General features: G+C 35.3%; 1 protein-coding gene across 5 annotated transcripts in view; it reads right to left on the bottom strand.

Moving 5' to 3' along the window:
- EXOC6B (exocyst complex component 6B) overlaps nt 1-12,683 on the bottom strand; it is a 555,911-nt gene that overhangs the window by 240,552 nt on the left and 302,676 nt on the right. For all 5 annotated transcript variants that reach the window (XM_059659432.1, XM_059659431.1, XM_059659433.1 and 2 more), the window contains 4 exons: nt 9,629-9,700; nt 8,827-8,924; nt 7,338-7,443; nt 6,373-6,482 (listed from right to left, as the gene is read on the bottom strand). In XM_059659432.1, coding sequence (XP_059515415.1) covers nt 6,373-6,482; nt 7,338-7,443; nt 8,827-8,924; nt 9,629-9,700 — 386 coding nt within the window. The remainder of the gene's footprint in view (nt 1-6,372; nt 6,483-7,337; nt 7,444-8,826; nt 8,925-9,628; nt 9,701-12,683) is intronic.

Raw genomic sequence — 12,683 nt, 5'->3', positions numbered from 1 at the left:
ATGGAAAATAAAATAAAATAAAATAAAAAGGAGAAAGATACACATCTAAAATAATAGCAGGATACTTTTAACACTCCTTAGTGATTGACAGAAAAAGTAGACCAAACACAGGAAAAACAGAAAATGTCTATAATACTATTAACAAATGTAATCTGTCATTTAGAGAATACTAAACTCAATAACTGTAAACATATTCTAATCACATGCATATGGAACACTTATAGTTGGATTTAAATTTACCATCGTACTAATTGTTTTGTGTGTGTTTCACCTGTTCTATATTCCTACTTAACTTTTTTGTTGGCTGCTTTTTTTGTTTTTTCAATGATTTGATTTTATCTGCATCACTGGCTTATTAGTTACCAGAGGCCCGGTGCACAAAATTCTGGCACTCGGGCTGGGGAGGGGGATCCCTCAACCCGGCCTGTGCCCTCTTGCAGTCCGGGAGCCCTCAGGGGATGTCCGACAGATGGCTTAAACAGATGGCTTAGACCCGCTCCCCACCGAGAGCAGGCCTAAGCCAGCAGTCGGACATCCTTAGCACTGCTGTGGAGGCAGGAGAGGCTCCCACCACCGCCACTACACTCACCAGCCATGAGCCTGGCTTCTGGCTGAGTGGTGCTCCCCCTGTGGGAGCGCACTGACCACCAGGAGGCAGCTCCTGCGTTGAGCTGGTGGTCAGTGCGTGTCATAGCGACCAGTCGTTCTGCCATTCAGTCAATTTGCGCATTAGCCTTTTATTATATTGGATTAGTTTCACCTATTTTGAACATATCCAATTTTTCTCTCATGTCTTTGTTCTATTCCTGGCATATATTTACTTTTACTAGACATTGTTACTAGATAAGTAGTTTTCTTCAAGGGCAATAAAAAATAGATGACTGACATCAGTAAGATAGCAGAACAGGAGATCCCACACTCATATTCCATTAGCAAAAATAATTTGGCAGTCATACATGGACAAAGTTGCTTTTGTGGAATTCTGGGATCTAGATAAAAGATTGTAACCTGGTGGAACCCAAAACCAAAGAGGGTTATTTTGAGAAGGCAAGCCCATGCTCAGGTGGCTGAGCTGTTACCCATAATAATCCGAAGTACACACACAGGAACAAACTACAATTCACTGTGAACTCAGCTAGAGCCTGTTTGACCTTGCCAACAGTGCCATTTGCCTGCCAACCTCGGTCCCAGATGTGGTCCATGACCCAACTCCAGCACCCACTAGCTACCAATCCTGCCTGTCCATGACTGCACAGAAGACATGCCCATCCATGACCCAGAAGCAAGACTTCCAAACTTGTTCTGATTGCAAATACTAAAACAGCTCTGTAACTTGGCCCCATGTCCACTCAACTACAGGCCAGGAGCACTCCTACCTGCTCAAAGACCTGCCAGACAACACACCCTTCATGTACAGGGAGGTGAGACCATGGACTTGATCTGACTATGGGTCTTGAAGTGGTTCTGAAATCTATAACCTCTCATCTACCGTCTGATGCAATTCCTATCACTAAACCTGCATGTAATCACTTTTTTCGCCTAAATGCCCTTTACCTTTCATTTTCATTAATTTGCATATGGTGTGTTTAAATATTTTTCATTGTTCTCTGTTATTATTTTCTTGCTTAAATTGATTGGAGACTATCTCTAGTTTGATGTCTTTTATTACTTTTAGAATACTCTCAGCCATTATCTATTTTTTTTTTCTTTCAGCCATTATCTTATAAAACATTTCTTCTTCCCAGTTTCATCCTCTCCTTCTGAGACTCCCAATTACACTGTCTGGAATTGGCCTACAGATAATGGATCTTTTATTTCTTCCATCATTTTTTTTCCCTGGTGTGTGTCAGTTGGGTAACTTCTATTTACCTATTTTCAAATTCACTGAGTTCTTTTCCCAGCTATGTCAAATCTAATGATGAGCCCCTCAAAGGAATTTTTCATCTCTAAAACTGTTTCTTATGTCAAGCATTTCAATTTAACTTTTCCCAATAATTTCCATCTGTCTGCTAAAAGTCCCTGTCTTTTCATGCATGTGGTATTTTAAAGTCCCTAATATCATTTGGGTCACCTCTGAGTCTGGTTCTGTTTCTTTCATTGTCCCTTGACAATAAGTTGTTAATTGTTTTTTTGCATGTCTCACATTTTTTATTGAAGGTTGAATATCATAAGTAAAACAGTAGAGGCTGAGGTAACAGTATTTATACTTGAAAATGACCTCCTCTCTCCTTCCATTGGGCCATTAGCATATGCAGGAGTTGAATTCGGTTTGGGTTTGGTTGTTGCTATGGTTACCTTCATTGCTTCACAGATTTCAAATTTTTCTAATGCTAGCATGTGCCTAGTGTGGGTGCTGAGATCCCAAAAGGTTTTTCATAAAGTTTCTGCATCATCCACAGCTTTTGACTATACCTATATGCCTATCATACAAAATCTCTCTCTCTCTCTCTCTCTCTCCCTCTCTCTCTCTCTCTCTCTCTTCCCGCCCTCTCCATTCTTGCCCATCACCCAGTGGCAGATTACTGTCATTTGTTATATAGTTCTTGTATGCTATTAGTAAAGATCAAAGGACTTTTTCTGCTGCCCTGGCCAGGCTCAGTCTTAGGTAGGTCCTCTGTGCTCGATGCTAGGGGTGGAGCTCGTTCAACATCCCTGCCCTTCCTTGCAGTGGCAGCCAAACTTGGCTTTGTCACCATGATTAATATAGTGCAGTTTTGTGCTCTTTCCCACTGTAAACGACTAATGGTATTTGGTATAAGATCTTGTCTTCTGCCATTCTCCCAGGGGTGAAATAGCTTTCTTTTTACTTCAAGTCTCCCTGTAGCAATGTGCCTGCCAGAGAGACAGACACTTCCCTGCCCCAATCTTACCAGCGCTCTCACGTTTTTGATCAGTATAAGTGAGGTGTCCAAACCAGGGGAGTGGGGCTCCATGCCTTTTTCACAGCCGTGGCTGGTCCCCTTCTCCATGCCTGTAGATCATGTATGATTCTCTCTGCTCTCATAGCCAGCTCCAGTCTTTCTCATGAGCATGCAGGGAAAGACCACTGCAAATAACATGTGAGTATAAATTCCTCCTGGATCCGGGACACACAGCTAGGAGTCTACACTAACTAACATGCTAGCTCCAGCCATTAGTGACTCATTAAGATGAAACTAATTTCTACTTTCTCACCCATGTGACAACTATGCCTTTCTTTCTGGCTCTGCCACGGAGTCTGTGCATCCTATCACTCTCTCCTGGCTGGGGCCAGCCTCGCTTTGGATTTCAGGGTATTTGGTCATCCTGTCACTTTAGCTTCCTGATGGGTCCCAGAAAGCTTTCATTTTATAGTTAGTCTTGTTTTTGTTTGTGTGTGTGTGTTTATTCACTGTTAGAAAGCAATATTCTTTCCAGTTTTCAATATTACACACTGAAGTGGAAGTATCTCATAGTAACTTGCTTTAAAAAAAAAGGGGGGGGGCTGTGTGTGTGTGTGTGTGTGTGTGTGTGTGTGTGTGTTCAAATGGAAAAAAACTAAAAGAAAAAAAATTCCCATATATAAGGAGTGATTACCACTATGTGGTACTTTGGGGTCTTATCAATTTTTCTTCTTTATTCTATTCTCTATCTCCCAAATTCTTTACATAGATTGAATTTTAATAACTTAAAAAAGAGATGTGTATATATACATATATTTGTGTGTATTCTACTTTTTTAAGTACAAATGACAGAACATTATTTAACCATAGAAATGCCATTTATTTGCTGTTTTAAAAAGAACTTTCTTTCAAAAAGAGTTATATATCCTCAGAATTCATAATTGTATATTTTTTCAATTTTTATAATTCTTTCAGCATTTTTAGCTAATGTGAAAGTGAAAATTCTTGTTGGAAAAAATGAAAACTTGATTTGAGAATAATTATCCTTAAAGCTTCATAAAAATCTCAATACAGCAGTTTTCCTTGTTTTGAAAGCCTTGTGTTTAAGAGAATTGTTTTATATGTACTGTGTCTCACACCCCCTATTGTAACCTCCCAAATGACAGCTATTCTTGTCAAAGTAATCTCTGTCACTACAGGTTATAAGGTAAATGTAGAAAGTAAGGTAAACGGCAACCAAATAGTAAAAGGCAGAAATGCATCCCAATTTAAATGTCTATTTTGAACCTACAGTCTAACACACACACAGAAACACACAGCTACAAGTAAAGCAATACAATGTAAGATGAGTATTCATAGGGTACAGAAGTAGCACAAAGAAGTCATTAGAGCAGCTCCATTAGGAATAAAAGTGGTCCAAAAGGCTTCATTCAGTACATGGTGTTTAAATTGCATCTTGACAGATAGTTAGAAGCTAGTCAAGAGCACTAACAGGGAACAATGATTTGAAATAGAGAAAGAGTCATGAGCAAAGCCAGAGAGTTATAAAATAGTATGTTATGATCAGAAAACAGCAGGTAGGGCAGTATGATTGAAGCACGAGGTGACAGGGAAATTACCCTTGAATATAAATCCGGAAATGGTATAAGGTGGACTAGGTCAAGGGACGTGGGGGGATACAAATAGATAAATATGTCAGACTAGAGTAAACTTTATCCTATAGGCCATGAGGAATCCCTGAAAAGGTGAGAAGAAGAAAAGTTAAATGAGATTTGATTTTTGAAAAATGACTCTAGGAGACATACAGAATAGAATCAGGAAAAAAAGAAAAGATAGATGGTTGGGGAAGTAAAATTAGAGATAGAAGAACAATTAGGAGACTATTTAACTGGTCCAGGTCAAATAGGACTACCATGTGAATTAAAGCAGCGACACTGTAAACTTAAAAGGTAAAAAAACAAGCTGGGGAAAAATAGATTTAAAGAAACTCATTTACAAATGAGTACTACCCTCATTTGTTAAATGTGAACAATTAAGTGATTATCTCAGAAAAATATTATAACAACTACCTGAGTAATGTATGTAAGATATTAATACAAAGAGTACCAAAGAGTAAGAATTCAAAACATGATAGTGATTGTTTTATTGATGCTGATACAATCAGATTTGAGTCTGGCTTTAACACTTACTCCCTGTGTGATCTGGATGAAGTTACTTAACCTTCCTCTGTAAAACTGAAGTATGCTTCCCAGTACCCCATGGATGAGTACTATTTTGAGTTTTACAGATGTAATAACATACTTGTGAAGTATTTACAGGAATTTAGACCAATGCCTAAAATTTTGTTTTTAAGAATAAGAGTTATTAGAAACAGACTCATAGATACAGTCTAACACACACACTGAAACACAACTTCCAAAGATAGAATAAGAATTATTAGAAACAGACTCAGATACAGAGAACATTTTGACAGTTGCCACATGGGAGGGGGGGGGTTAGGGGAGATAAAAAAGGTGAAGGGATTAAGAAGTACAAATTGGTAGTTACCGAATAGTCATGGGGATATAAAGTACATCATAGGGAATATAGTCAATAATATTGTAATGAATATGTATATTGTCAGATGGACCATAGATTGATCGGGGTGATCACTTTATAAATTATATCAATGTCTAATTACTGAACTGTATACCTGAAACTAATATAATATTGTATGTCAACTGTAATTGAAAATTCTTTTTAAAAAGGAAAGGAATTATTATTTGACAATAGGAGTTGAAAATAATTCTCAGGTTCCTGATCTGAATGAATGGTGGTATCATTCCTGAGAAAAGGTTTCTTTAGAAAGCCAATTATCACGACTATTCTCATTCAAATTGCTTAAGATGAATTAAGTGTCCTTCTAGGTGTTTTAAAAGTACATTACACATATTACAGCCTCACCCTAGTATATTTTACATGTCTATTTTCATGTTTGTTATCCTCAGTAGATACTGACAATACCTAAGGACAAAAAACTACATCTTTTATTTCTGCATTCTCAAAAAGCAAGATATATCTGATATATAAATAGGCTTAAAAATGTTATTTAAATAATTAAACATAAGTTAAAGGGATTATGGATATCTATAACAAGTCCAGAGACTACTTGAAAAAAGAAAAAAAGGGAGAGGAGGGTATTACCTGCTACACTACTATTGGCCTTAAAATTTCATCAAACGGAAAGTCAAAACTAATACATTTTACTACACTTTTCTGAATTCCTACTAAGATGTGTTAAAGTGTAAATCTGTAAATAGTAGAGAATAAACTAAGTAATACAAGCAAAAACAAGTTAATCAAAAGTTTCCAAATCTTCCCTTTCACCATGACTATATAAATATAGCAGTGCTTTGCTATGAAGGACTAATATTAACACTTTCAAAATCAAAGCTGAACGCAATATCAGAAGTATTTCAGAACACTTATGAATATAGTTTCAATCTTAATATCTCTTACATTTCCACTATACCTTAAATGAAGATCTTCTGAAAATTTCAGACAGGCGTATATAAATTCTTTAATTTGGCTGTAAACTTTTGGCACAAATTCAGAGAAAGGAAACTTTTTTGGAAATGGTTGCTGTAAATGTAAGAATTCATGAACGTGAATCACAAATGAACGTACATTGAAGGTACTTGTAAATTAGTTAAAATGAAAAAGGAATTTTCTACTACATTGTGAGCTGTCTGCTTAACAATCTCAATTTAAGAAAGTATTTCTGTAAGTTTCCTGATAGTAAAAAGAATAAGATATAAATTTAAATAAAAATAATTTAAATGTCCTCCAAAACATGAAGGGATAAATAAACTGTGATAAGTATTCAGCAGTAAAAAGGAATGAACTATGGATAACATGCAACAACTTGGATGAATCTCAAAAGCATTATACTGAGTGGAGAAAACCAGTCTCAAAAGATTACATACTATATGATTCCAATTATGTTGGCATTCTAGAAAAGCCAAACGTAGATGTACATCAACCATATTGGTGGTTGCCAAAGGCTGGGGGTGAGAGGAGGGATTGATTGAAAAGGGGCAGCATGAGGGATTTGGGGTATGATGGAACTGGTCTGTGTCATTATTGTGGTAGTACACACATGACTCAATGCATTGTCAAAACCAATAGAATTATATAGCACATAAGGTAAATTTCACTGTATGTTTTGGAGAGAAAATGTCCTAAGGGTATAATAAAAGCAAGTACTTCAAAGTGTAAACCAAATACTTCAATCCCCCAAATACTTCAGAGGACCCCACCAAAGCCATCTACTGACTCCCAAAACAGAAACTTCTGTTCTTCTAAGCCCAAGGTATCCCTTGAAGGTGTTCTAGTTCTAACCCACTGAGTTAGAGATAATCCCTTTAATAAGACTGATACAATGAAAGCTTCTAAAGGATGCCACCCAAACAGGGAAGTTTATTTTAAATTACTTACCTTTTCCAGCTCTACATCTTGGAATGGGAATTGTCCTACCACCTTTTTATACATCTCTTCATTTGTTACTGGTATAGGACTGTAGTTGTCAGAGTCAAGTATGTTTCTATAAAGAAAATAAAGGATGGATGGATGGAAGGAAGGAAGGAAGGAAAGAGGAAGGGTTAATCACTGTAGGGATAAGTAATTTTCAGGTAAATTACTTGAAATTTACAACCCAAAATAAACATTTCCCAGTCCCTATTCTATTGCTTCTACGACATAACTATTTGGTTTCAGATAAGGACATCCTTCAAAGGAAGACAAAGAGAAAACTATATTCTGAAACAAATAGAACAAATATGACCTCACGGTATTTAAGATTTATAGAAGATACAGAAAATTTAAGGCAATACATTGAAGCCTTAAGTTAAGTAAGTTAACAATGAAAGAATGTGTGCTCTGGAAAAAGCAAAGGGGTTTCATTTGTTTTTAAATAAGATATATTTGATTATTAATGTTCTTTAACCCTATACTAGACCTTCTATTCAAACTATTTAAATAGTGTTATAACAACTATTTAAATAATATGCTTCAAATATTGGATTATAATTGGCCTCTTCTCTAAGTGTGAAGAAGGAAAAAGATGAGGAATCTCATGAGTAAGACTTCAAAAAAGGTTCCGAAGAAGATAAATTATTCAAAAGGGCTCAAAAGCTACTACCTTATGAATAAGCAATAGACAAGACATGTTCTTCAAAGAGAAAACAAAAAATTGAATAAGAAGACAAAAGATTATATAGATGGTATGAACCAAAATATTTGACACTTATTCAAAGAAATAAAAAAAAGCCACATTGAGATTTGGGGGCTCCCCACATGTTAGACCTATCACTGATTTTTGGATAACTAGGAAACTTTATTTGGGACATCATTGCAATTTACTTTTATTAACAATCATAACCTGGATCATAGACATAAAATATAAGCCTACTTGTCACCCATCCTATATAATAAAAGCCTAATATGCTAAGTGTCCGGTCGTCCGTTCAACCAATCAAAGCATAATATGCTAATGATATACTAAGGCCGCTCAACCGCTCACTATGACGTGCACTGACCACCAGGGGGAAGACGCTCCAACTGGTAGGTTAGCTTGCTGCTGGGGTCGGCTGATAGGTCAGGACTGAGCAAGATGGGCCAGACACACCCTGGAGCCTTCCCACAGTCCCTCCCCAGCTGGCCAATCTCCCTTGTCCCTCCCCAGCCCCAATTGTGCACCAGTGGGATCCCTTGGCCTGGCCTGCACCCATTTGCAATCCAGGTCCCCTCAGGGGATGTTGGAAATCTGGTTTCGGCCAGATCCCACAGGCCAGACTGAGGAACCCCACTGGTGCACAAATTTGTGCACCAGGCCTCTAGTTATATCTGAAAAACCTTATGCACAAACACATTATACACACATGTATTTGCACTTGCACACACTATATGACTATAGATCATTTCTCACCTGAAAATACCTGCCCATTTCTTTAGCAGAGTTTCACTATATTGATCTCTAATTTCTAATAGCATATCAAAAAGCTGATTTACAGGAAAACCATAAACCTGAAACAAAATAAGAAAATAGCTTCATTTTATAAGGTGATTTTTGTTAGTAACATGAGAGAGATTAGGAATTGAAAGGTATCTTTGTTCCTTTAGCCAACAATTTAAATGTAACCATGATAAAGAGTCTTTCATTCTCCCCTAATATTTAGTTTTATCTCTCACAAATTAAAAGGTACATACCAAATTATTTGTCAGTCAGAAAAAATAAAAAGATGAATATTAAAATAAATATATTGTATACAGGTTATAACATCAACTAAGCTCTCCCTACAACTCTGCCTGTAACTAGAAATAGGGAGAGAAACTGAAAATGCTACAAATCTCACCCACTTCTAATGCTATTTTATTAACATAATATGTGGTTCAAATCAATAATTATTATTCAAGATGGTAGCTAAAAACCTCTAAAGTCACTCAGGTACTATATTTGAATTAAGAAAATTTTGGAAAACTAAGGTAGTAGCTGGTTCAATTAATTGATTTTCTCCAAGGGGAAAAAGAGAGGGATGGGGACTATTTATGAAAACATAAATGGTCAAGGTGATGGGCCAGGAAATGCTATAGAAAGATTTAAAAAATCTAACTCTAGGAAAAGAAGAAACACAACTAAAAACTGAAAGGTACTTATTCAAATTTAGGCAGCCAGTGAAAAGATTTAGAGCTGATGGAAATACTAATCTAGATAAACAAAAGTCACAAACCTGGAGTGTATCAGCAAAAAGCACAATGAGGTTCTTCAAATCTAACACGAGGTTTGGATCAGAGCAGTAAGACTAAAGGAAATAAAAGACAATTAGGAAAACATCTTAATCATTAAAAATAAAACTAAATTGTGATTTAATTGTTTACTGCTTCACCTGGTGAAGGATCCCAAGAAAGGGTCCAACACCAGATTTAAGGTAACATGAGATTTGAGAGCTGAGCAGGATACAAAGATGTATGCATCACTGTTTTAAAAATTCAGCATGGTTGGTGTTGCTCAGTGGTTGAGCATCGAACCAGGAACCAAGAGGTCATGGTTTGATTCAAAGTCAGAGCACATGCCCTAGTTGCTGGCTCTATCCCCAGTAGGGGGCATGGAGGAGGCAGCTGATAGATGTTGATGTTTCTCATCAATGTTTCTATCTCTCTCTCCCTCTCTTTCTCTCTCTCTCAAAATCAATAAAAAGATATTTTAAATAAATAAATAAATAATAAATAAATAAATAAAAGTTCAGTGATTTGGGTATTCAAATTTTGGGAACTCTAGTTTGGTTATTTTCTCTGTACTTGTTATCTCGGTTAGAAAGATGTGTGCTAAATTTTCCCACAATGGGGCAGTTCATTAGTTTCAATTCTTATTACTAACAGTTTTTGTTTTTATACCTATTTATGCTTGCTTGTCTACTGCAAATAAGTTACTGTCTTTTTGGTGGGTTAAAACTGATATTAATACAAAACATGCCTCTCCTCCCCCACTTAATGGTCTTCAACTTCATTTTTATTTGCCTTGTAGAATATTGCTATTTCTGCTCCTCTTTCTTCATTTTCAAACTTTGTAGGTAACCTTCATTATGTATGAATATCTCTTATTAACCAAACTATAAAACTTTCCAACCTTGACATTTCCCATGATTACTGACATATTTGGACCTATTCCAGCCATTTTAAGCTTTCTATTTATAATTATTTCTTTTGTTTGTTTGTTTTCTTTCATGTTTTTCATTGGATCAATTATTTTTACATTATCTTATAGTGGTTATTAATAAGTTATATACTTTCTGTCCACTAGTTTACTTGAAATAATGTGGAGTTTTCACTTAAACTTTTTAAACATTAAGCCTCTCCTTTTGTATGGATTCTTAACAGCATTAAACTTTGCAAACAAATAATCAGTTATTTAGATTTTTCCATGAGTTTTACTCTCTTTTTAACATATTATATTTAATCCTATCTCATCTTATATTTTGGATTTCTTTTTCATTTTACATTCCTTATTGTAGAATACAAATAAGATAGGATAGGTTCCATGTAAACTTTGAATCCTGATATGTATGAAAATGCCTTTCTCTTGCCCTCAAATTAAAATATAAAATTTCAGATGTAAAAAAAAATTGCCTGCTGTCATTTACCCTGCTTGATACAAGATGCATTCTTTCAGCTTTAATAATATAGTATTTCTTCACTGCAGGGAAATTTCCTTCTTTTACTTGTTTAATTATTAAAGTCCCCTGCATTGTGACTGTCTTTTTTAAAAATAGCTAATAGAGACAACCAAAACTCTACTTCAATTATCTATATTTTTCAACATTCATATTTTCCATCTCCATCTTGGGTAGGCCCAACAGGATGTCCAAATTCTAAGTTCAAATTGTCTGAACTAACAAATGAGTACAGGCTCTTTGTAAGTGGATGGGGCAGATGAATCACTGTGTTCAAAAAGCAGTACCAGAGCACTTCCACCATGCTATTTTCTCTTTATTTAGATGGTAAGGTTGGCCAAAGGAATTGGATAAGCAGCTGGATGACCAAAGGTTTTAGAATGGAAACCTCTAAATAATTTCCCTTATGATTTATCCTAGGCCCATTCCTGCTCATTGTATTGGTTTGACTCTGAATTTTAAGTATTCCTATATTCCACTTGGAAGAATGTCTCCTACTTTGACAATAACCCTACCATGCATAATATACTTTTTATTCTCGGGTTCAGTCATTATACTGATTCCATCTATTTTCTACGTTCAAAGAAATTCTTTGAAATTTCTAGCCTGCAGATGCTACTTTGTAGAGTTTCTCTTTTTGGGTTGTCCTCCCAACCCCTGCCATTTATTTCTATGATAACTAGGTTAGGAGATCTGGAAGGCACACATGCTTAGTATACCCTTTGAATAATAAAAAAAAAAAAAAAACTTAAAATATGTGTGTAACAGGGAATAGGTTTGGATGTGGGTGTGGGTGTGTATAAAATGACTATCACAGTGCACAATCTTGTCTACTAAGAAGAAAAAAGATCAATATTTTATATCTATAAAAATAAGTGTTTTGAGCCACAAAGAATTATACTATTGCATAATTTTGAATCTTAAAAATACCTTTTCAGTATTATCAGATGATCTGTTCATCATACTAACAGTCATATTAGCAATTATATTAGCATATCTAATATTAAACCATTCCTGATATGAACTTCTTTGTGTAAGCATGTTACTCTTTTAATATATTGCTAAATTTGAATTCTAAGTGAGACATTGTATAAGACCTTTATTATTTTGAAATCAGCATGAGACTATTACACACATTAGTACCTGAAATGTTATATTTTTTGAAATGTTTCCAAATTATACAATGACTAATAATTCAATTGAAAAAGGAAAAAAGCAGTTTTAAATAGTGACATAGAAAGTTACATATCTATATATATGTGATTTCTGATAAACAAAAAACATAATCACTCAGAATAGAGTTTGTTTTGAGATTTGTTTTGATGTTTGGGTCATTCTTATTTTGCTTGGCTTGCTGGATAATATAAACCATAAACAGTGTCATAAAATAGAATTAGCATGTGTGGCGTCAACTACTTTGTCTCAGAAAGGATAAAATGGTTCAGTGAATAAATGAGGATGATGCTAACTTATTTTTTAATAACTCTCTTGAGATACAATTCCCATACCAGACAAGTCTCCTATTTAATGTACATAATTCATTGGTTATCAGTTTTTTGTATGTTCATAGATATGTATAAAGTCAATTTTAGAATATTTTCTTCCCCTAAAAAAA

Source organism: Myotis daubentonii, chromosome 12 (genome assembly GCF_963259705.1).
Source record: "Myotis daubentonii chromosome 12, mMyoDau2.1, whole genome shotgun sequence".
NCBI classification, from domain to species: Eukaryota; Metazoa; Chordata; class Mammalia; order Chiroptera; family Vespertilionidae; genus Myotis; species Myotis daubentonii.
Note: the sequence above shows the minus strand (reverse complement) of the source record. Positions and strands in the feature narration are given on the sequence as shown.